Source organism: Adiantum capillus-veneris, chromosome 24 (assembly GCF_014529385.1).
Source record: "Adiantum capillus-veneris isolate H3 chromosome 24, ASM1452938v2, whole genome shotgun sequence".
Classification (NCBI taxonomy): domain Eukaryota; kingdom Viridiplantae; phylum Streptophyta; class Polypodiopsida; order Polypodiales; family Pteridaceae; genus Adiantum; species Adiantum capillus-veneris.
This window is the reverse complement of record NC_140954.1, coordinates 66460242-66484952: the sequence shown is the minus strand read 5'-3', so window position 1 is coordinate 66484952 and position 24711 is coordinate 66460242. Positions and strand designations below refer to the sequence as shown.

Genomic DNA, 24711 nt, shown 5'->3' with positions numbered 1-24711 from the left:
CTTGTTTATGTGGATGCAGGTGATGACTCTATCTTTACTTAGGATCTTTTTGACTTTGCTGTCGTCCGTCACCGACATACTTGGCCTTTTCACTTTAATATCAGTTGTTCTTAACTATCTTATCTACAAATCACTAGAATGATACCCATTCTAGTGATTTGTAGATAAGATACCCATTCATAGTGAGAATGATACCCATTCTCACTATGATGTACAAAAATGAATCAAAGACTGATTCGTTTTGGTGCTAATCCTTGTCCTTTGTCTAAAGCCAGTTGTCTTTTGAGCTAATATGTTCTTTTGTGTGTAAGTATTAGTTGAAAAACAACAACACACACACACACACACACACAAACTTGAACGTATGTGGGTAAAACACTTGATTAGGAATCCAACACCATGACAAGAACAACAACTTGAAGGGTACTTTTTTTGGAATTTTTTTTGATGCATATATGTAAGATATGTATAATCTTATAATAGTGATGCTTTTTATATCGAACTTTGAGTTAGAGGTTTCAGAGACCAAATTTTCAAAGTTGGACATTGAAATTAGGTACTTTGAAGGGCACTAAAAAAGTGTCTGTATTATCCAAAAGAAAATTTATAAAAGTGCCCTTCATGAAGAAAGGTAGTTTTGGGGTAGATCTCCCATAGCAAGCAAGGGGTAGCCTTGCAAAATGCCCGCAAAAATGAAGGCTGCTTGCAACTCTTTGAATACATACAGAGAGGGGGGGGGGGGGGGGTTAGTGTTTGCCGAAAACCAGGGTGTGGTGTATTTTAAACGGCTGAAATTGCAAACTCGTGGCTAGATTCCTAGCTTGCCTTGGAAAAAGCCAACAAAATATAACAAGTTTTAGCGTAATTACTTGCAAATGCTTCAAATTTTAACTTAAAATCGAAATAGTTTTAAGTTCTACCCTTATTTTATTTGGTTAAGAAAGATGTTTTTGGCAAACCCTTGGTTTTGGGGGGGGGGGGGGGGGCTAGTTATCGACTTTACCTACGAAAAAGGGCTTGACATCCCTTCAAGGGATGGAGGGCATGACCAGAGAGGGGATATGCTGCCACATGGCAATTACCCTCCTCAAACTTGTTCTTCTGTATCCATTTATTATATATTAGATAGATGCTTTATGTCTATCCAGAGGCAAATCTCAACCCTAAGAAGTAACACGTAGGAATGTTCATGCTTTTCTATATGTAGAGTGTTTGTATTGTATCAAATTAAAATCAAATCAGAATCACCATAGGAGTCGTTTGTGCTCATTATATCAAACTTGTTCAATCGAAGGTGGACTTAGGCACTTGAATGTGATGGTTACTTGGTTTGCCTAAATCATTCAATTGAAATGAACCCATAGCATGCTCCACATAGCTTAAATGCTTATCATCAATTACAAAGCCATCAACTTTTCCTCCTTTTCTTGAGCTGATAGACCCCGTTTTTCAACTAGACTATGCCATGCAAACCATCCATGTTGTTTTAATCACTTGCGCTATTTTGATCCTCTTCGCCACGCAGAGGCTGATAATGGGTTGATAGCTTTAGAGTTCTTGTCCCTTGGTTCGAAAGGTCTGTAAAGAGCTAGAAGCCAACGTTGGCCGATCTGACAAAGTGTTATCAGAGTTTATCTTTGAACTTGTTTAAAGGAGTGAACAACAAAAAACTTTTCCCGAGAGCCGCAAAGAGAATGGCATTGAGATCCTGAGTATTTTGTCAACCTAGACTCAGGAAGACGTAGCACATCATCCTTCCTCTCTCTCTCTCTCTCTCTCTCTCTCTCTCTCTCTTCGGGCAAGAGGTATGAAAGACAAGGAGACCATGACAGAGAGGTTGAATATAGAAGGTATTGTAGCCACCAAGAAGGTGATCAAAGGACTCATAGAGAGCAAGATGATTGCAAGGATATATACAATGGATGTGTTGGCCATGACGACGACGATGAACACAGAGACCAAATTGAGAGAGATCGAGAAGATAGAAACCCTACCCCTTCAAAAGAGCATCAATCACATGAACTTGAGCTATCCAATGTTTATCGAGGTAAGGTTTCACGTGTCATGGATGCTTTGTGCAACTTGTGCGCTTTCATGAGTGAAAGGAAGGCCTTGTGCATGCGTCACAACGTATGATTGCTGATGCAAAATATGTTATGAAGAGGCATTAAGAGGTATGGGTTAAGGTGGTTTCCATGACTGGGAATACCAATAAACTTTCCACGAGGGATGTAGATCAAAAGACAAGACATGATCGTCTACCGATGAAAAAAGGCTCTTTGGATGAGGAATCCAATCCTTATAATATGAAATAGCCTTCAACTGATTGCAAAGGGATTTCTAGGATTTTCATCAAATAGAAGGATGAGAATGGCCCTTCCAGGTAACCACTAAATAGAATGAGTTCACCTAAGAGATGTGAAGCTAAGCAGCTTATAGCACTAGGAGTCTTGGATGTGAGGGATTACCCCAATTATGGTGCTGATGGATCTCAACTCATGTATCAAGATAAAGGCATTGTATATGAGCTTGAAATTGAGCTAAATGAGGATGAACTAACCTTCTTAAGAGGGAAAACAAGGTACTCCATTGATACCACTTGTGAAAATCGTGACAAATTCAAAATGACACAATCTAATTTAACCAAAGAGAGTAGAGAGTTGCGAGAGCAGCACGAAAGGACCATGCCTGATTCCATCCCAAATCATCCTTGGGAAGGTCCCATGCTAGAAACAAGAGAGAGACATGCCACTCAAGAACTTCATAGTGTACGACTCTCTACGTATGACAAGCTGAAAAATGAGCTAGTTAGAGAGGTCCATAAGAAGGGAGAAAATTGACAACGGGAGCATCTACAAATTGACAAAAAAAGCTACGTGTCAACAAATCATAAAGGTCTGTCATCTGCATCTAGATCTCCATGTCTTTGTGTTGCTTAGACTTCACAACTAGACTACGAGGCAAGACACGACTTTTGTTTCTTATAATTTTTGGGGAGACAAAATGCCGCAGGGCACTTTTGTATGACGTGCACCATATATGGTCAATAGGATGTGTTATTTCCTCATTCCATGACAAAAAGTTTAACTATTCACATAGTTTTCTTATAGCTTGACAAAACAAAGTTTTCTACCTTACAAACAAGGAGCATACATCTACTCATGACGAGGTTAGTAGTCCAAATTAACTATAGTATGTGTTATTTCCTCATTCCATGACAAAAAGTTTAATTATTTACATGGTTTTCTTGTAGCTTGACAGAACAACGTTCTCTACCTTACACACAAGGAGCATACACCTACTCATGACCAGGTTAGTAGTCCAAATTAACTTTTGCATTCCTCTACGGTACAATATTTTACAACTCTACGGTACAATATTATAATATATTTTAAACAAACTATTTTTGATTTACAACTACACATCCATAAAAAAATTCCTAAGGATGCCGTGATCGATCGCTGCGTGTCGTGTCTGCTCTTCCAGATGGCGGGGATTGAAGCTGCTCTGACTTCCATGATGCAGGAGCATGCCCTTCGCAGATCGCAAGCCAAGGAGCGCGCAGGTAGGCTGACTTTGTGTGTGTGTGTGTGTGTGTGTGTGTGTGTGAGAGAGAGAGAGAGAGAGAGAGAGAGAGAGAGAGAGAGAGAGCGATATTTGGCATTGATGATTTTAGTGGGAGGCGTCCACAACTTGCACTTCCCGTTAATGGTGAGTATGTCATATCAACTACTTTTATTGTATTGATTTCTTGTAATCATTAAATGCTAGGTTTGATCATGGTTGTCAGAGCTTTGGTTGGTCATCTCTCTAATCTATGTCCGGAGGGCTTCTTTGCGGTTCACTTAGGCCTTACAGGCTAGTCTCTCTGAGTGAGGGCTTCTTTGTGGTTGGGCTAGGCCTTGGAGACTAGTCTCTCTTGAGGAGGTCTTGAGAGGCTAGTCTCTATTGAGGAGGTCTTGGGCATGTCCCATAATTTTTCGAGTGTGACACGTTTTGGTCTCGAGCAGTTAGTGTTCTATTTTTGATGGTTGAGTATGCCCATCACCTTCGGAAGGTCAGCTCGTTGGTTTTTGTAGAGTACGTTCAAAGCATGAATGAGCTCTATACAAACCTGCACCTACTCTTGGTGACTGACGACATGAGTAGGGATGTCATAGCTGTTGTCCAAGCTATGCATGATAAATGTGATAATCTTATTCTTTCTGTTTGGACAAGCAACGAAGTTGAGTTCACATATTGTCAAGCTTGGATCTTTGTACTTCTTTGGTTATTTGCAGCCTCTTCTTCGTAGGTTTGTAGTAGTATTCAATTTTCGAATTCGTATTTAGCTTACGTTAGGACTTAAGAATTTGTTCCTTTAGAAGTTGTTGTGTAGTTTGATTTCTAGGATTAAGGTTTTAAGATGTCTTTTCCTTCTTCATTTAAAGTTGAGTACTTGTTTTAAGTTCTAGCCAAGTAAGGTGCATCAACTTATTTTGCGTGTCCCTTTTCTAAAAACATTTTTACGTTAATAATGTTCTGTTTTATCTAGTTTTGTTTCATAGCAAATAAAGTGATTTAGGGATATTTTTTGTGATTTTTTTTTTCCCCTTCTCTTGTGTCCCTTGCTTTTATAGTTTTATGAGTGCTTTATTCCCTCTTATAATCTGTGAGTTTAGACTATTCTGAACTTATGAAGGTATATTCTATTTTGGATGGAGTGACCTTTCATATTTCCATATTTATGGGTTGTGGGTGACATGTGGAGAAGTCGGTCCCTATGTATGGAGGGGATCTTGGTCACCTTGGGTTGTAGGTTCATGCATTGACAGGCTTCCAATCATTCTCATGAAGGTTCCTGGGCTTCCCATTTTCTCTATGCGGTTTGACTACAGACACCACAGATCCTATTGGGTAGGACACTTGTAGGTCTATTGGCACTTTTTTTTACGAGACAAGGAGTTGTTTTCACACTCAGTTCGGGACCTTCATGCAGTATCTTCACCCTGTATCGGCGGAGTATAGCAGTTTGCTACACTGCTCGTGACGGCACTTTACTATGGATATTTCTCGAAGGTTGGGACTGTGAGTGCGCGTGTGCGGAAGCGTGAGAGAGGAGAGAGAGAGACAGTAGACACAAACGCTAGATATGGTGAAGAGGGGGTGATCAACCCCCCATGACTACCATGATCAAAAGACCCAATACACTATCACCAGAGGTGTGATCTTTGTGAGATGAGAGATGTGGAAGTGGGTACCCCGTGGCCCCATAAATAGGTGTTCAAGGGTAGGTAGGGCAAGGCTTGATAAAAATCCCCATGACCCAACAGAAAAAAGATATATGGAAATATATGTGGGTGCCCGGACAAAAGTGGACGGCCAGCCCCACACTCGGGCGGCCGGCGGACCAGGAGCAACCTAGGCTATGGGTGGCCAGCCTGGAGACATACTAGACTTACATGTATGCCCTAGACCTGGGAAGCAGCAGAGTGGTGTAAATCTACACCCCCTCTCAACACCGGATGCTGAACAAACCGTATGAAGCCGAAGATGTGAGGCAAATGATGAAGATGTTTACTATGATGTCTGCAACAGTCTGGGGTGTCCCAACCTCCGAGAGATCTCCATGGTAACGTGCCGTCACGAGCAGTGTAGCAAGTTGCTGTACTCCATCGATACAGGGTGAAGATACTGCATGAAGGTCCCAAACTGAGTCTGAAAACAACTCCTTGTCGTAAAAGAAGTGCCAATAGACTTGCAAGTGTCCTGCCCACTAGGATCTGTGGTGTCTGTAGTCAAACCGTCTGGAGAAAATGGAGAAGCCCAGGAACCGTCATGAGAATGACTGGAAGCCTATCAATGCATGAACCTGTAACCTAGTGTGGCTAGGTGGCTAAGTTGTGTAAAACTCCAGGAAGACGAGATGTAGTAATCTGCGCTGTAAAGTTCTCCGAATCAAGGAAAGTCAGACCAAGCAGTCTGCACTGTGGAAGCTACCATAAAGCTGCAACAGTCGCCAAGAGACCGCATGGACCACCACCGAATGGTGTCCTGTCAGTAGGTAGGGTAATCCAAGATGAGGAGAAAGCCAGACTAAGCAGTTTGCACTGTGAAGGGTCTCTGAGAAGAGGTGTGGTCAGATCAAGCTGTCTGCACCGTGATCATCTTGTATGAAGAAGGGAAGCCAGATTGAGAAGTCTGCGCTGTGAAGATCCTCTGAGAAGAGGAAAGGCCAGGCTAAGATGTGTGCGTCGTCTTGCTTGCCTCCAATCCTCCAGTGTCAACCAAAATAGAATCTGCGTCAACAACACCACCAAACCGCATCTCGGTGTGGCTCTCAATGTGAATGAGGTGGGAGTGGCCTATTGTCCAGGTCCGAAGATAAGTTTACTGTAAGGTTACCGAGAGTGAGTGTAAGTAACTTTAAAGGTAGAAATCCAAATGATCAGGAATGTAGAAGAGGAACTGCACTACCATCCAAGCCAAGCTCCGGGTGACTCCGGATGTAGGTGCGTAATGATGCTTGATCTCCCGCATCTCGCGGGTAAACTCTCCAAGAGAGTCCAAAGCATTGAAGTTACACTCCAGTCTGTAGATCCAAGCAATGAACTTGTCCAAGAAGAGATCCAAGATCCTCTCCTGTCACGTGACACATCCAACCCTATGTGTCCGTTGACAAGCTACAGCATGATCAGGGTTCAGTCAGTCAAGTCAGTCTAGAATAGGAAGTGATATGGCACTTTTGTGAGTCTGTTCGCAGACTGTGCATGACCAGTCACGTAGAGTAGATGCATATCCTCCAGTTGCACACAGCATGATCATAAGCATTTCCATCAGAATCCATCAGAATCCTTCAGGGAATTTTCCAGTGCATTTAACCTATTTTCCCTATTTTTGACATTTTTCACTTATTTATTAAGTGACTTTTGTTGGGAACTGAGTAGGGCAAATTGGGTAAGATAATATATAAGCAAACCTAGGCTAGCACTATTTGGCAGAAGAGCAAGGAGAACACAGGCCAAAGGCAGTAGGTTCCCCCTCTCTCTCTCTCAAGCAGGAACTTTCCCCCTTGGTGGCATTTTTCCTCCAAGCAAGACCCCCAGCACCCTAGCGTTTTCAGCAATAGCATCATCGCCACGGATCCAGCACCCTAGCGTTTTCAACATCAGCCTCATCGCCAGCACCCTAGGGATTCGGGAAAAGGAGACTCTCTCAGTCTCTTCTTTTCCAAAGCATGAAACACATGATTTGCATGATTACGAGCATGATGACTTGAATGATAATGATAAGCATGATGATTTGGATAACAATGACAAGCATGATGATTTGCATGATTAAGGTGTGATTTCTTACGAGCATGATGATTTGAATGAAGATGATGTGATTGTTCACAAGGATGATGGTTTAGTTGATACTTTCTCTAGTGAAGCTAACCTCATTGCAGAGACGATCACTCACAAAGAACCGATCTTGGCTCTCGAGCCTAGGTTCAAAGAACCCCCACAGGAAGATTCGACCAATCAGGAAGAACCGATCTTGGCTCTCGAGCCTAGGTCCACATAACCCTCTCAGGAAGTACTATGTGTTCGAATGATTAGTCAGCATGCATTGTTCGAGTGTTTCATTCGTGATCGTCTCCTGTATTTTAGTCAGCGTCTTTATGTGATCCCTTTTACTAGGCGTGACATATTGTACGTTGAGCACGTTCACGGTAGCAGGTTCCCCTCTCTCTCTCAAGCAGGACCTTTCCCCCTTGGTGGCGTTTTTTCTCCAAGCAAGACCCCCAGCACCCTAGCGTTTTCAGCAATAGCAGCACCCTAGCGTTTTCAACATCAGCCTCATCGCCAGCACCCTAGGGTTTTCAGCAGTCAACCATCATCACCACAGATTCAGCATGCTAGTGTTTTTCAGCCTGCATATTCAGCTCTAAATCAGCGTTTTGGACAGCCATTTTCAGCCTAAAACCAGCGTTTTTGGGACAATAGATTTCAGCCTTCTGACGATTTTGGACAGCAGAGCAAGCACGCAGATTTTCAGCCATCAAGTCGGTCTCGTCATCCACGTCGTCGACATTGACATAGCCCTAGACTTGCATCAATTCTCATTCATCCACTTTGTACCAGTTTGTGCAATCAACAGTAGACCACTCTCGCCAACGAGAGTGGGGCCTTCGGAGGAGGGTTTTACGTTTCTGGTGTCGTATTCTCTTCTCTCTCTATCTCTCAGACTCATACACCTTCACGCATAGTGTCTATTCACTTTTGTTGTGTTCATTGCACTCTCTCATTAAGAACGGAAGGCTCTCCCTTCCATAAGAAAAAGGAACCTTGAGCATAGTTCGGAGCACTCATCTTGAGCAAAGTTTAACATTCATTCCACTGCACCTTGAATCTCCCTAAGTCCATGTAGATGCTCTTGTGTAAGCAAGTGATCTGACGTGTCGAGGTCAAGTGGTAAGTGTCTGTCCAGCAAAGATGGTGGTGTCCTCTCTGGGAATGTCGGAATCCCATATGCCATGAGCATGGCCATATCTCGTGTGAACTCCTCTGATGAGTGCAGAGGTGTGTCCAAAACAAACCACAAGTCACCACCCCCTCTGGAGTGTGCAACCGCCGAGGAAAGGCTGGAATGAATGGATCTCCCAAGGTTCGTAGATGATCAAGCCAATGTCGAAGATACAGTGTACTTCAGCAGTCACTGAGAGACCGCACGGACCACGTGTCCTGGTAGGAGGTAACTTCATCCTCTGTGAAAAACACAAGCCAAGAGGCTGCTGTCCACCCAAAAACGCAACTGCGAGGTGATGAAAACGCTGCTGTCCAGCGATTTTCAGCGTGCTCGTACGCTCCCGGTAGTGTCCGGAGCGGTGCAGAGGGTGTAGGAAGGATGATGAATCCTTGGCACAACCCCAAGCGGGCTGAAAACAGAGAAAAAAACAGCAAGGGGTAATGGCAGAAATCTGATGAAAGACGGAGAGGATACTCGCCAGCAAGCCGGGTAGGTGGTGGCGAGATTCGGGGCCCAGAAGGTGAGCGCTGTCCTCTTGCTGCAAAATCGCAGGTCAATTTGCAGCCCACTTTTGCCGCACTTTTTGGCACCAAAAACGTTTGTTTGCTGAAAAACAAAGGCTTGATGGGTACCCTAGGTGCCCAGCAACTTGTGGAAGGTGTCAACGACACAAAGTGACCAATAAAACCGCCGAAAATGGGTTGAAAACCCAAAAACGCAGATGAAGGTCAATAACGCAAATGGATCTGGAGGGGGTTTTCTGCGACAAAGATGTCCAGAAATGGTAGCGCTTAGCAGGGAAATCAGCAGATCTGATGTTTCTTGCAAAAACGCAGGTGGCAAAGCATTCCTTCGCGATGGAAGCTTTCCAAATGTTGGCGCCACCCCCTCTTGCAGAGATCGTTGGCTGTTTTTGCAGAAAACGCTGGCTGTTTTTGCAGAAAACGCTGGCTGTTGTGATCGCTTGGGAAGAGGACCCTCATGCTGAAATGCGCCTTGGAACACGGCAAAGCCTGAAGCTGCTGATACCATGGGCCTTGGCGACTAATACCATGTGCCCTGGCGATTGATACCATGTGAACTGGCGTCTGATACCATGTGATACCTAAGCTCTGATAAGTGTGCATGTGCGGAAGCGTGAGAGAGGAGAGAGAGAGACAATAGACACAAACGCTAGATATGGTGAAGAGGGGGCGATCAGCCCCTTATGACTACCATGAGCAAAAGACTCAATACACTATCACCAGATGTGTGATCTTTGTGAGATGAGAGATGTGGAAGTGGGTACCCCCCTGCCCCCATAAATAGGTGCCCTAGGGGAGGGCAAGGCCTCATAAAAATCCCCACGACCCAACAGAAAAAAGATATATGGAAATATATGTGGGCACCCGGACAAAAGCGGGCGGCCGGCCCCAAACTCGGGCGGCCGCGGACTAGGAGCAACCTAGGCTATGGCTGGCCAACCCAGAGACATACTAGCCGTACATGTATGCCCTAGACTTGTGAAGCAGCAGAGTGGTGTACATCTAGCAGGGAAACCCCTGACTATTATAGACATCGCAACAGACATCTTCATTATTTGCCTCACATCTTCGGCTTCACCCGGTTTGTTCACCATCAGGTGCTGAGAGGGGGTGTTAGATTTACACCATTCTGCTGCTTCACACAGGTCTAGGGCACTTCCTTGTATGGCTAGTGTCTCCAGACTGGCCACCCATATTCTAGGTTGTACCTTGTCCAGCTGCCCGAGTTTGAGGCCGACCGTCCACATGAGCTAGGCGCCCACCTTGGGCACTCCTATATACGGGGCCAGGGGGTACCCATTTCATAGATATTATTTGGCATTTGTATCCCATGCTGGCTCGCTCTGATAGAGTAGCGTTTTTTCTACTGTAGGTCCCACACAGGTGTTGTGTTCTCTCTCTCTCTCTCTCTCTCTCTCTCTCATGCTTCTGCACATGCGCACTCTCACAACACCAACTATCGGCTATGGAAAAGTGGATTGACCAGTTCTCAGTGAGTGGCCTATGCATGGGTGAAGTTTTCAAGGAAGCAGTCAATTTGTTTGGCTCGAGCTTGTGAAGCCAAAAGCAAATGCATGAGTTCGCTAGTGGACAAAGGCAAAGGCAAGCTTAACAAGGATGACAGTACCGGTGCTCAATTAGCTGTCTCAGTACCCACGAGGTTCGAGTGCCGTTGTTATAAATGTGAGAAGACACTTTGTTTGGCTTGGGAATGCAAAGCCAAAGGCAAAAGCAGGAACTCACAAAAGGATAAAGGCAAAGGCAAGCTCGATAGAGATAATGGTGTTAAAGACTTGATAGAGGAGATCAATATGGCACACGTGGTGGCGAGTCTAAGAAAATTAAATTGTAGACCACACTACGTCTAAGAATCCTCATTCGTGAACTATGAACACATCACGTCCAAAACATCTTGAGACAATGAACTCTGAAACACATCCTGTCCATAGTCCGACCAACAACAATGGATCGGTGCACTCATCCATAGTGTTTTAGATATGTCTGATTGGTTCGTTACGAGATGCAAGTGCCTTGAACTCCGACCCACGGGTTCAAACACTGATAGGGAGCTCCAACACAAGGATACAAACCATTTATAGGGAGCACCGCTTGCTCCTCTTTGCCACTCACAAGCCTCTCTTTGGCTGAAGCTAGTGGTGACAACGGCCTCATGACTCTAAATTTGGCGTGGCCAATGTGCATACACAATAACACATGCAATAATCAATTACGAATTAGAGCTCTCAAATAATTGTAAGAGTAGAAGTTAAGAGATGATACTTGAAAGTTGAGCCATAACATTGAGCAAAATATATTTTTCGCTTAATTTTGGCTAACAAGGTCCGCCAAGGTGCTACAAAAAAGCCAAAGGTGACATATACTATAATGAAACTACAAGGGGGGCAAACCACAATACTAAAATACCAAAGGTGACAAATACCATAAAGATGCTACAAAAGAGGCAAGCCGCAATACAAAAAGGTATGGATAATGGAAGTCCTAAGTATGGACTCTCAAGACTCAAGAGCCACTAGCCTGAGAAGCCTCCCAATTACTAGTAGCCGCTTGTATGTCATGCACATCCTCCCATTCCTCATTATCGAGCTCTAGGCTCGGCTTGACCTCGGCCATGGACGAAGTACCTGGTGTCGGTGCCCGTGTATCTCCACCTGCCTGAGGAGCCTCTCGCTCCATCTCCCACTGTAACAAACTTGGACACCCCAAGTCTAGGTTCTGTCGCAACACAATAGAGATTCGCTTAAACCACTTCACAATTTATGAGTCGACACGGCCCGGCGCAGTTCCGTGCCAAGAGAGATTGGCCCCAAAGACTGGCGCTTCTTTCGGTATTTCCTTTTGTATTAATCTTTGAGCAAAGTACAACTCCCGCGGGTCCTTAGCTCTTAGACTCTGCGTCTAGATGCTTTGAGAAGTGAGGCCCTTGGGCTCCTTATAAACTTACAAAGGGATGCTAAAAGCAGAGCCCCAAAAGCCATAAACTCAAAGCAAAGTGTTCCAAAAGCATCTTGGTCCAAAAACTGCAAGAAAAACAGTCAGTGCAATTTCCATCAGGCTATCAGTGCAAAAAGCAGAATTCCGTACGTTCTGCTACGTCAGCCTGCTAGCGCAATTTTTGGAATCCGTACAGCCTGCCTACCACGTTAGTGTCCGTACAGTTTGTTTGCCACGTCAGCAGTTTGTCCATATAGTCTGCGTTCGGGTAGAACTGCCACGTCATCAATTTGTGACATACCCCCCTCTTGAAAGAATTGTAATTGCCCTCGATTATGTCTACAAAATAGATAGAGGCCATAAACCATTTCAGCAGACACTGACTCTAAGTACCGATGCACTAGATACGACACATCTAGCACTTGTACAAAGACAACAGTCACATCACTACACATGGCATCACGGGACATCACATGACAAATCAATCATAGAAAAATTCATTCCAAATCTAAGACCATGACTGCCTGTCAAACAAACTGTTGACGTGTCAAGTCACTGAAGAACAAGGCCAACCTTCAAATCACGGCTGAGGGGCCTAAACCCTAAGAAGAACAAGCAACAACAGAAGAAGTCCTACCAACTTATGGGGACCTCGTCCGATGGGGCCCAAGTGACATAAAGGCATTAAAATAAAGCAGGACCCACACACACACGCGTGGCCTGATGATGTGGCAGTTGTACGGATAGCCCTGAAATTCCGTTGACAATGCTGACATGGCAAATTTCCGCAAAACGCGTTGACAGTGCTGACGTGGAAGTTGTACGGATTTCCGTAAAATGCGATGGCAAATTTTGGCGCTAGTACTTTTTGAACTAGTTGCTTTTGAGATTGAAGCTTTTCACTGTAACTGCTTTTCAGGCCAAGGGTCTTTAAATATGAGGTAAGGACTCATTCTCTGGCATGCTTCATGGAGAAGGTGCAGAGTTTGGAGTACCGGCTTATACTGTGTTGATGCAATATAAAGAAATGCCGAAAGGGGCGCCAAGGTTTAGGGCCAATACTCTTTGGGGTGGAATTCCGCCACTCCGTGTCGCGTGTCATCTCTCTCTCTCTCTCTCTCTCTCAGTTCAATTGTTATTGAAGTGCTAAAAGTCTGTACAATCTGTTCTTTTCTATTGGCACGTGTTGCCCGAATTGTGACAGTGGTATCAGAGCATCAGGCTTGTGCTTTTTTGAAAGCATACAGGTCCTACCAAAGAGTAGACAGAGCAAGATCGCACTTCCAAATTCCATTGGAAATTTTAGCTTCGTGCTCTGACCCCGGACTTACTAGCCACTCCAACCCTTACTTCACCCACGCATCGGGCGTGCTCCCGCCTTCATCGCTCATGTCTTAGAAGGCATAAGCCAAAAAGATAACTTGCAAGAGAAGGATCCAAGATTTGTTTCGAGTCATTGTTTTTCTCAAAAGCAGTGCCATCCAGATGTTGACATCTATAGCTACCAAGCCGCACACTCCAAGGACTTGGCAAGCTTTCAAGATTTAATTTTTAAATTTTTTTGCAAGAAGTTGTATGGTTTCTGACATCTTCCTTCGGAGTGCAACTTTTGGCAGAGTGGGGTATCTTCTGGCAGAGTGGGCAGGTGTCTCTTGTTGATAACCGCAGAGGTCTAGTGTGACTGCTATGTCTTGGGACTATCATCATCGCCATAATAACACTGTTAGTCCAAGAGCTTATGGACCATGGTGAGGTCAGCTACTGCGTTACGGAAGGAACCTAACCCTAATTTTTTGTTGCAGGTTTCAGGATGGAAAGTCAATCTACTTTTCGAGCTCGGTTGATGTCGATGTCAAAGTCGGTGATGTGGAAGCGTAGAGAGAGAGTCTCCTGAACCAATCAACCTCGACAATGAATAATTGAATGTGTATACAATGGAGGCAAGGGGTTGCTTATATAGCAACCTCAGTAAATTGCTCTACCCAAGACTTTGACAAATGAGTAAAATAAATACCTAAAAGCCAAACTAAGTAATGGGATCACATTGGGCAGTTCACTTGAGATGCCAAAACTCTTAACACCCTCTCTGCAGCTCATAGTGGACATCAATAGTGAGACCAAGTCGATGAAGAAGCTACCATGGATGCCCCAGTAGTGGCCACCAACTAGATACACCTCGGTGTTGCTCTCCTCAACATTGTACCTGAAAGTAATGCCATCTTGAGCATCGGTTGCCTTTGTAGAAACTTTGAACTATAGACCATACTACGTCCAATAATCCCCATCCATGAATTGTGAACACATCACGTCCAAAATATAAAACTAATGAACTTTTGGAACACATCCTTTCCATAATCTGACCAACAACAATGGATTGGTGCACTCATCCATAGTGTTTTAGACGTCTGATTGGTTCCTTGCCAGATGCATGTGCATTGAACTCCGATCTACGGGTCCAAACACTGATAACTTGAACTCCAACACAAGGGTCCAACTTAATTATAGGGAGTAGTGCTTGCCCCTCTCTACCACTCACAAGTCTCTCTCTGGCTGAAGCTAGTGGTGACACGACTAGAAATTTGACGTCGAGGCCACTGTGGCCACCGCCATGTGTGCCTTGTCGATCTCCTCTGCCAAATCTTTATTACCGTAATCTTGTCCAGCTTGCCTTTGTCGTTTTCTATCTGTGAGTTCTTGCTTTTTGCCTTTGGCTTGAAACTCTCGATCCAAACAAAGCGTTGAGTCACATTCACGACAATTGTGATTGTACCTCGTGGGTACCAAGGCAGCTAACTGAGTACTGGTATTGCCATCCTTGTCCAACTGACCTTTGCTGTTGTCCTCTAGCGAACTCTGCCAGTTGCTTTTGACTTCACAAACTCGAGCCAAACAATTTGCCGGGTTTCTTGAGAACTGTGCCGACGCATAGGCCGCTAACTGGATGGTTGACAATCCGTTATCCATAGCTACTTGTTGCTTTTAGTCTTTGTCGTCGCGGGTGCTCGAGCAAGGGGGGGCCATGATAAAGTTGCAAGAACTTGAATTCCGAGAAACCTTCTCGCACTCCAATGGTGGCCGCATGAACCCCAAATTGCAAAAATAATCTCCAAATTGTCCCTCTTAAGCTCTAGACTCTGTTCGCCTTTTTGTCTCCCAAGCCGCTCCGGGATACTTCCTCCCTTCAACTCCAAATTCTCGCCTTTTTTGTTCTCGGAAGCCGCACCAGGTGTGACTCCTTCGATGCCCCTCTCTTGGGGCTCCTAGTCACCAAGGCGTCGACTCCAAGGACCTTCTCAGTAGACAAGTGCCTACCAACACCCACTGGCACTCAGTGTTTCAAAACACTGGGTCAATGTGTAATGGTGGGGGAATGCCGTTGCCAAAGAGCACCAAATGGTCGGGCGATTTAAAACGTTGCAAAGGAGAAATGAAGTTTGTTGCCAGAGAGGGGGTTTGTCCCAAGCGGTGCCAACTGACAGCGTTTCGAAACGCTCGAGCAAGGGAAGGGCGTTGCCAAGCAAGGTCGCTGTTCCTGTTCCAAGCACTGCTCGCAGACAGCGTTTTGAAACGCTGCACGAGGGTTGGGTTGCTGGAAATGCTACCAAGCACTAGCGTTTCAAAATGCTTGCGACAGAGGGAGAAAATGGTGCCGGCAGGGGCAATAACGCCTAGCGTTTTAGAATGCTATGGGCAAAGGGTGGGGTGAGAATTGTCAGCGAGACAGGGGTCCACGATTCTCTTTTTCTTCGGGATCTCTTCTCTAGGGCAGCTCCGTCACGCCAAGGCTCTTCACGCGTTAAGCTCCACCAAGAAGCTCTGATACCATGTCAAAGTTGGCGATGGGAAAGCGTAGAGACCAAGGGGAGTGAGCACGAGAGAGAGAGAGAGAGAGAGAGAGAGAGAGAGAGAGAGAGAGAGAGAGAGAGAGAGAGAGAGAGAGAGAGAGAGAGAGAGAGAGAGAGACGGAGTGGCGGAATTCCACCCCAGAGAGTATTGGCCCCAAACCTTGGCGCCCCTTTCGGTATTTCTTTATATTGCATCAACAGAGTACAAGCCGGTACTCTAGACTTTGCACCTTCTCCAGGAAGCATTCCAGAGAATGAGCCCTAACCTCATATTTAAAGGCCCTTGGCCTGAAAAGCAGTTACAGTGAAAAGCTTCAAACTCAAAAGCAACTGGCCCAAAAAGTACTAGCACCAAAATCTGCCAGGCATTTTCTCTTTTTTAGTGGCAGACAGTACAAGAGCTACTCTAGCTGATTTGTTGGCTTACAAGGAAAAATCCGTACAACTGCCACGGCAGCACTGTCAGTGCGTTTTGCGGAAATCTGCCACGTCAACACTGTCAGCGGAATTTTAGGGCTGTCCGTCAATACTCCCCCTGCAAATAACCACAAGGGTGCATGCCGTGAGTATGAACAAGAATTCTTAAACATCATTTCTCACTACTCCACCGGGAGTAAAATCACCAATCATTAAAACTAGTATTAAAACCAGAGAAACAATTCAAATCAGCACCAAGACACTGTTCAATTTCGGGAATTCCATTTCATAAAGTCATACAACAGAATACTATCAGCACAGCAGTATCCCTTAAACCCAAAGGAATATTAGTGACTCTATTCAATCCAGGTAATTGTGACAAACGAGCGGAGTGACTCTCTGTCACGAGGAGGTGTATTTTTCCTGTGTATTACATATTTTTCTTTATTTTATTTTTACTTGTTTCCCGGAACCCTTGAAAAGGTGCAGTGGACATTGCATGGCTAGTGTGAAACGTCTGCGGGCGGCTGAACAGGTTTCTCACATCGGGAGTCTAGGTCGGTCAGTCTGGGACAGAGAAGGGCAGAACCATTGTACTCAATATAAAACTGAAGGGCGAGTCTGTCCCTATTGTATCGGCTTCGGCCATTTTTAAATTAATGAAATCCAGTATGTTTGTTTACTCGATCTTTTTTGAAAGAGTTGAGTGATGAGGATAGGACAAATATGTCTGAACTTGATAAAGAACGCCAAGATTTTCTCCACTCTCATGCCGATTGCTTCTCAGAGGGCCTGCCAGGCGAGTTACCACCCGCTCGTCCTGAAGATCATACCATTGATCTGATACCTGGAAGCACACCACCGAACCGGCCACCTTATCGTGTGAGCCGAGCACAGAACGAAGAGATTATGAACCAAGTGAAAGACCTCTTGGAAAAGGGTCTTGTCCAGCCTAGTACTTCACCGTATTGCTCTCTAGTGCTGTTGGTTTTAAAGAAAGACGGATCTTGGAGAATGTGCATCGATTATAGAGCTCTCAACAAAATCACCATCAAGAACAGATTTTTGATTCCTAGGATCGATGATATACTCGACAGATTACAGGGATCCTCGTGTTTGAGCAGGATTGATTTGAAGAGTGGATATCATCAGATCCGAATCACGTTGGGAGACGTCTACAAGACAGCCTTTTGGACGACTTTTGGGTTATTTGAGTTTTTGGTGATGCCTTTTGGCCTAACCAATGCTCCTGTGACATTTAATCGGATGATGGACAGGATTTTTCGAGAGTACAGGCTATTTGTTTGCACTTTCTTTGACGATATCATTGTTTTCTCCAAGAATGAGGGAGAACATAGAGATCATCTGCTTCAGGTCTTTTAGGCATCACGCGATCACAAGTTAGTGATTAATGCAAAGAAAGTGAATTTTTCCTACCAGAGATACACTTTTTGGGACACATTGTCTCAGCTGCAGGAGTGCAGATGGATCCGGCCAAGATAGAGACTATCCGTGATTGGCCCGATTTGAAGAATGTCCATGAAGTTAGAAGCTTCTTGGGATTGTGTTCGTACTACAGGCGGTTCATTCGAAAGTTTGCAGAGTTTGCTTCCCCTTTGCATATCTTGACACAGAAAGGAGTCCCTTTCTCGTGGGGATCCACAGAGGTGACTGCCTTTCAGACTTTGAAGAGAAATTGACTACGGGACCAGTTTTGACTTTGCCGGACTTGCAAAAGTCATTTGAAGTATATTGTGATGCTTGTGGTCGTAGTCTGGGTGGGGTCTTAATGCAAGAAGGCCATGTCATTGCTTACGAGAGCCGATTGTTGTCAAGGCCGGAATTGACAGCACAGATTTATGAGAAAGAGCTTTGGCGGTTATCCATGCTCTTGCTCAGTGGTGGCACTACCTACTTGGAGCGGATTTTATTGTCTTCACAGACCATCAGAATTTACGCTACTTCTTGTCACAGAAGCAGCTATCGGAAAAGCAGATGCGGTGGGCGAACATCTTGTTACAGTTTCACTTCCAAATTGTCCATGTTCAGGGACAGAAGAATTTGGTAGCAGATGCTTTGTCTCGGAAGCTGTTGGTTCTGGCTATTTCCGTGATACATCATAGGAGCTTTGAGGATATGTCGACCAATATGCCACAGATCTGGATTTTGCAGACGTTTTCACACGGATACAAGATGGGGAGACAGTAGCCGGATATTCCATTCGGGATGGCTACTTAATGAGGAAAACCATCTTGTGCGTTACACAACCGTTGAGGGAAAAGGTTACGACTGAATGCCATTGTCCGCCTTTTACGGGTCACCGCGGCATTGCTACCACCATGAAAGGGGTAGAGAGATATTTCTTTTGGCCGAGACTCAGGAAGGATGTGGACAAGTTTGTGCACAGGTGCTTGGTATGCGAGAAGGTTAAGTTTGACAAGCATAAAGCACAGGGATTGTTACAGTCTTTGCCCATATCCACCTGCCCCTAGGAAAGTATTGCAATGGATTTCCTTTTTGATCTCCCAAGAACACAGAGTGGTCACGATGGTATCTGGACTGTTATTGACAGATTTAGCAAGCAAGCTCATTTCATTCCAGTAAAGAAAACAGTCAAGCCGGATCGAAACTGTTTGTGGCCCAAATTTTAGATTACATGGCATGCCTGAGACGATTGTCTTCGACAGGGATCCCAGGTTTAGGAGTTTGTTTTGGAAGGAAATTCAGGAGAACGTTGGGACGCGGTTGCAGTTTTCATCATCTTTCCACCCGCAGACTGACGGCAATCTGAGATCGCCAATTTAGTGGTTTTAGGTTTATTGAAGTCTTATATCTCAGGTCAGAAGACTCAATGGGAAAAGTATCTACCTTTGGTGGAATTTGCCTACAATAACACGATACACTCTTCGACGGGGAAGGCGCCATTTGAGATTGTTGAAGGTGCTGCGAAGGTTCCACCCTTTCTAAGCACGAAAGATAAGATATTTGAAGCTGATGGGTATATCCGCGACTTAGACACGGTTTTTGCCAAGGTCCACGAAGCTTTTCAGAAATCTCAAGAACGAAAGAAAAAGGTAGCGGATCGCCATCGTCGCGATTTGAAATTGAAGGAGGATGATTCGGTACTCTTACGTTTTGAGAAGGCACGCCTGAGAAAGAAGAAGGGAAAGGAGAGGCTTTTTCCAAAGCTTAGTTTGCGATACTACGAACCTTTCCAGATCTCTGAAAAGATCAATGATGTCTCTTTCCGACTGAAACTGCCTGACACTTGGAGGATTCACAATGCATTTCATGTGAGTCTCTTGAAACCTTTTAAAGGTGATGTGCCTGATGAGCAACCCGAAGTGGAAGAAAACGAGAAGATCCTTGTTCCTGAACAGATTTTGGCACATAAGGACACAAAGAATAAGGGTAAAGTACGAAGGCGGTTCTTTGTTAAATTCAAGAACTCTTGCATTGGATGCGAAGTGGATGGAGGAGGAGAACCTAGTAGATACTCCTAAGATTGTGAAACTTTACCTTGAAGCTTTTGGTTTAGCATAGTCTACTCCAAATGGAACCCAGAATTCGGCTTGGCCGCAGATCTGGTGCAGTGAGATGCACAAGAGGGGAGTTACTCCGCTCCTTTGTCAACAGATGCCTTGATTCTTAGAGTACTAGAGTCACTGATGTCTCTTTGAGCTTCAGGGATACTGAGAGCTGACAGTATTTTGCTGTATGACTTTATGAAATGGAATTCCTGAGTAGGAATCTGATTTGTTCTTCACTTGTTTTTAAGTGCAGGAATTGATAGACGAAATGACTGCAGCATTTTGGTCTAAATGATCTCGAATAGACATGGTTGCAATAGGGGTTAGTCAATCGGGCATCTATAAGGTCCCGACTGGATCTAGATGCGATTGCTAACTGCATTGCCGATAAATCACGGTCTAAGATCCGAATGAATGTTGAATGTCCTGTGATGTCTTGTGATGTGATTGTCGATTGGTACATGTGCTAGATGTGTGTTCCTAGTGCGTCGGTACTAACAGTCAGTGTCTGCAAAGACAGTTTATGGCTTCTGTTTGTTTTGCAGGCGTAATTGAGGGCGATTACAATGCTTTCAAGAGGGGGGTATGTCACAAATTGGTGACGTGACAGCCACACACACCTCCAGCATGGACAACCCCAGTCCTGGAATGCTGATGTGACAGAATGCTGACACGGTTGGCTGTATGGCAGCATTGTTGACGTGGCAGGGCTGACACGTGGCAGCTATACGGACCCTCGTGATTTGCGGTGGAATTTGCGGAAGCAACAGGCTACGGCAGTTTTTGCTTTTTGACAGCTTTTGGCCTTGCTTATTGTTCTACGCAAAAGATGGGAGAGAGGGAGAACTCTTTTGCTTTATTTTTAGGCTCAAGAGAGAGAGAGCTTGAGAGAGAAAAAAAGAACCAACTTTTGCTTTATTTTAAAAGCTTTTGATTTCAGCTTTTGGGGCTCTGCTTTTGGCATCCCTTGTACTCTTTAAATATGTGGGTAGGCCACTCACAACTCAGAGCATCTGGACGCAGAGTCTGAGTGTGAGCGCTTGCCTGCACTCTTGTACTTTGAACTCAGATTAATACAAAAAGAAATACCGAGAGGGGCGCCAGTCTTTGGGGCCAATATCTCTAGGCACGAAACTCCACCGGGCCAGTGTCGAATAAATTGTGAACTGTGAATTGTTTTGAAGTGGTTATTTGGTGCTGTCGCGGTAGATTCTTGACTTGGAGTGTCTAAGTCTGTTACAGTCAGTTCTTTCCAGTTGGCATGTGGTGCCCTCCCATTACAGTGGTATCAGAGTGCTTAGTTGTACTTGGAACCTCCAAGCGACGCAGGCTATGGTGTAGGAGCGTTTAGTTGTATTAGTCCCGTACCTTTTTAGGTTATTTGCGGGGGGAGTGATGAGGTAGATGTTGAATACCTTCATGCCTGAGACTGTTTGTCTGGGAGGAGTGTTCATCGGCAACGTTTGTTTTTATGTCCTGGAACATGTATCTGTAAGCATCTGTGTTGCATCGTGATGTGTCAAGCTGAATATTTCTAATTGGGTGAGATTGCCTGCGTATGTAACTGTAGTGCATCGAAATAGAAGTTACAAGGTGGGTCAATGGAATAAGTCACTACCGCGTCATCGATCGAGTTGTTTCATTGTCTTCTAAAGCCAATTTTGCACCTATCCCTAGATAGGAGTGTCTAGAATCCTAGGAGGATTAGTACCAACAATTTTATGAGCCAGTTCGCAAGACCTACATGTCCAGATGAGTCCATTAGATTAGGTTTTTGAGTTTTGAAACTCTTGCATAAATGGATTGGACAAGGGTTTTGATATGTTGTTACACTACGGTGGGCATCTAGCATGACGTGCATGTAGTTTGGACAAGGGTTTTGATATGTTATTACACTATAGTGGGCATCTAGCATGACGTGCATGTAGTTTTAGGGTAGAGGAATCCAACGAGCCATTCCCCATGTCAATCAGATTTCGGGTGGGTAGATGTGCAACAGTTTCACCCAGAAACTTAGCCGAAGTCAAGTCTGTTAATAAATCATTATAATGATTGGTTTTTATAACTTTGTCTTCCAAACTTGCGCTACCTAAGTCTTAAAAAGTTTATAACGAGTATCCAGCAAGAGAGCGAGCGTTTTGGATCAGAGGAGCCAGCGCCAGATAAAGCCCTAGCATTTTTGGCTCTACATCGCTGATCAGCCCGAGTGTTTCTTGTGGCAGCAAATTCAGCCCAGTGTTTTCAATTTTCAGTGCACATTCCATTTTACACAATTAAAAGCAAATATCACATCGGCAACGGTGTGGGGGGTCCTTGAGAGGGTTGGTTGGGACTCCATCTGGTGTCAATTCTCCTCTTCTCTGAGTCTCTCTCTCTCTCTCTCTCTCTCTCTCTCTCTCTCTCTCTCTCTCATTTTCTATCTAAAAGGAACCATCGTTTGTGCTAAGTAGCATTCTCAAGCAAGAAAAGAAGTAAAGATTTGTGGAAAATGTGTAGTCTAGATCTTGTCATCATTTTAATTCCGCTGCACCTGACACTGAATAACCTTTGGGATTGACCCTCATATATTTTTAATCTAACTTGAGTTGTTTTGCAAATATCATCGCGGACGATTACTCTTCTTTCAAGAAGGGGGAATGTCATAAACTGTCGATGTGTCAACCACTGAAGACCAAGAGGGTTAGGCCTCCCTGAGCCTAACCCTAGTAAACTTCCAGATCTTCGCAGTGGGGCCTAAACCCTAGCAGAAGAAGCAACAAAAGAAGAAAAGACCAACTTACTGAAGATGGTCGAGGTGTAAGGTGCAGCGGAATGAATGTTGAACTTTGCTCAAGATGAGTGCTCCGAACTGTGCTCAAGGTTCCTTTTGTTCTTATGGAAGGGAGAGCCTTCCGTTCTTATGAGAGAGTGCAATGGACACAAACAAAGTGAATGGACACTGTGCGTGAAAGTGTATGAGACTGAGAGATAGAGAGAGAAGAGAATACGACACCAGAGACGTAAAACCCTCCTCCGAAGGCCCCACTCTCTATGGCGAGAGCGGTCTACTTATGATTGCACAAATCTCTACAATGCTTGGACTTGCCGACGATGTCGACGACGACGAGACGGGCTGAAATCTGAAAATGCTAAGGGCTGAAATGTGCAAATCTTTATCTGCTGAATTCTGACTCTATATCGATGACGATGTCGATGGCAACGATGCAACACGACGCGCTGAAAACGCAGATGCTGAAATCTGCGTTTTCCGGGCTGAAACTGTAAACCTTGCGGAAACTGACCGTGCGGCGAGGAACTGCTGCTGGAAGGTGAGATCTGCGAGGTTCGGGACTTGATCTGTGGTGTCTAAGGGCTGAAAATTGAAAACGCTGATGCTTCTTGGTGTTCCGTCGCGGTGAATCTGCAAAACGCTGGGGCTGATCTGCAAATAAAAAACGCTAGGGCTGAAAATGGTTCTGCTGTCGTCAGATGTTCTGCAAGTGCAAAACACTAGGCTAATTTGCTGTGTCGTGATGACGCCGGGCTGATTTGCTATGCACAAATCGCCAAGGCTGATGTGTAGATGAAAAACGCTAGGACTGTCCTGCTGATGCAGAAAACGCTAGGCCTCTTGGGTTTTGCTGAGAAGTTGCCTGTTGAGCGGGTGCTCCTGCTGCCTCTTCTGCCAATTAGTGCTAGCCTAGGTTTGCTTATATACAATCTTACTCAATTTGCCCTACCTACTTACCAACAAAGTCACTTAAATTAATAAGTGAAAAATGTCAAAAATAGGGAAAATAGGTTAAATGCATTGGAAAATTCACCTGAAGGATTCTGATGGATTCTGATGGGAATGCTTATGATCATGTTGTGTGGAACCAGAGGATATGCATCTACACTAAGTGTTTGGACATGCACGGTCTGTGAACAGACTCACAAAAGTGCCAGATCATTTCCTATTCTAGACTGACTTGACTGAACTGAACCCTGGTCATGCTGTAGCTTGTCCACGGACACATAGGGTTGGATGTGTCATGTGACATGAGGAGCCTAAAAGACAAAAGGGTTAGGATTAAAGATCCTAACCCAACAAATTTACAGATCATTGACCGAGGGACCTAAACCCTAAAATAAAGCAGGTGCTTGCTTTTGGACCAGATGATTTTAGAACTAACGCTTTTCATGTGAGATGCTTTTGGATAGGCCAAGAGCCTTTAAATATGTTGTATGGATTGTGTCTTTAGCATTCTACCTCGTGGAGAAGCAGAGCATAGTTCCGAGAGCTTGTAGCAATATAAAGAAATATTGAAAGGGGCGCAATGGTTCGGGGCTAGTGCCTTCTAAGAGTGGAACTCCACCACTTCGTGTCGCGTGGATTCTCTCTCTCTCTCTCTCTCTCTCTCTCTCTCTCTCTCTCGTTTTGAGAGCGATCGCCGTCCTTCCTCCTCTATCGTTTTTGGTCCACAAAAGCTGTTATAGGCTTGGAGACTCCAAATGAGAAATCAATAGCACCATATGAACAAAATCTGCAAATAATTGAACGTGACTAGAGAGCGAGAGCGATCGCCCTCCTTCCTCCTCTGTCGTTTTTGGTCCACAAAAGCTGTTATAGGCTTGGAGACTCCAAATGAGAATCAAAAGCAACATATGAACAAAATCTGCAAATAATTGAACGTGACTAGAGAGAGAGAGAGAGAGAGAGAGAGAGAGAGAGAGAGAGAGAGAGAGAGAGAGAGAGAGAGAGAGAGAGAGAGAGAGAGAGAGAGAGAGAGAGAGAAAGAAAGAAAGTCTATTAACGTACTTTAAGAGGCCAAACTGACCTATAGGACAAATCATATACTCTGTGTTACAATCCACTTCGGGTCATCGACAAAAAGAAACATAAAACAAAAGGATGTGCCTGTGCACTTTAACCTCAAAACTCCCATGACTCATGGGAGATAAATATTACAATGGTAGAAATCACCATGTGCT

The 24711-nt window shown here is 44.6% G+C and overlaps 1 protein-coding gene across 2 annotated transcripts in view; it reads left to right on the top strand.

The window, feature by feature from the left end:
• The first annotated feature begins 3408 nt into the window (after nt 1-3408).
• LOC147426510 (biogenesis of lysosome-related organelles complex 1 subunit 1-like) overlaps nt 3409-24711 on the top strand; it is a 51307-nt gene continuing 30004 nt past the window's right edge. For both annotated transcript variants that reach the window (XM_086499172.1, XM_086499171.1), the window contains exon 1: nt 3409-3565. In XM_086499172.1, the coding sequence (XP_086355298.1) occupies nt 3487-3565 (79 nt within the window). In that variant the 5' untranslated portion in view covers nt 3409-3486. The remainder of the gene's footprint in view (nt 3566-24711) is intronic.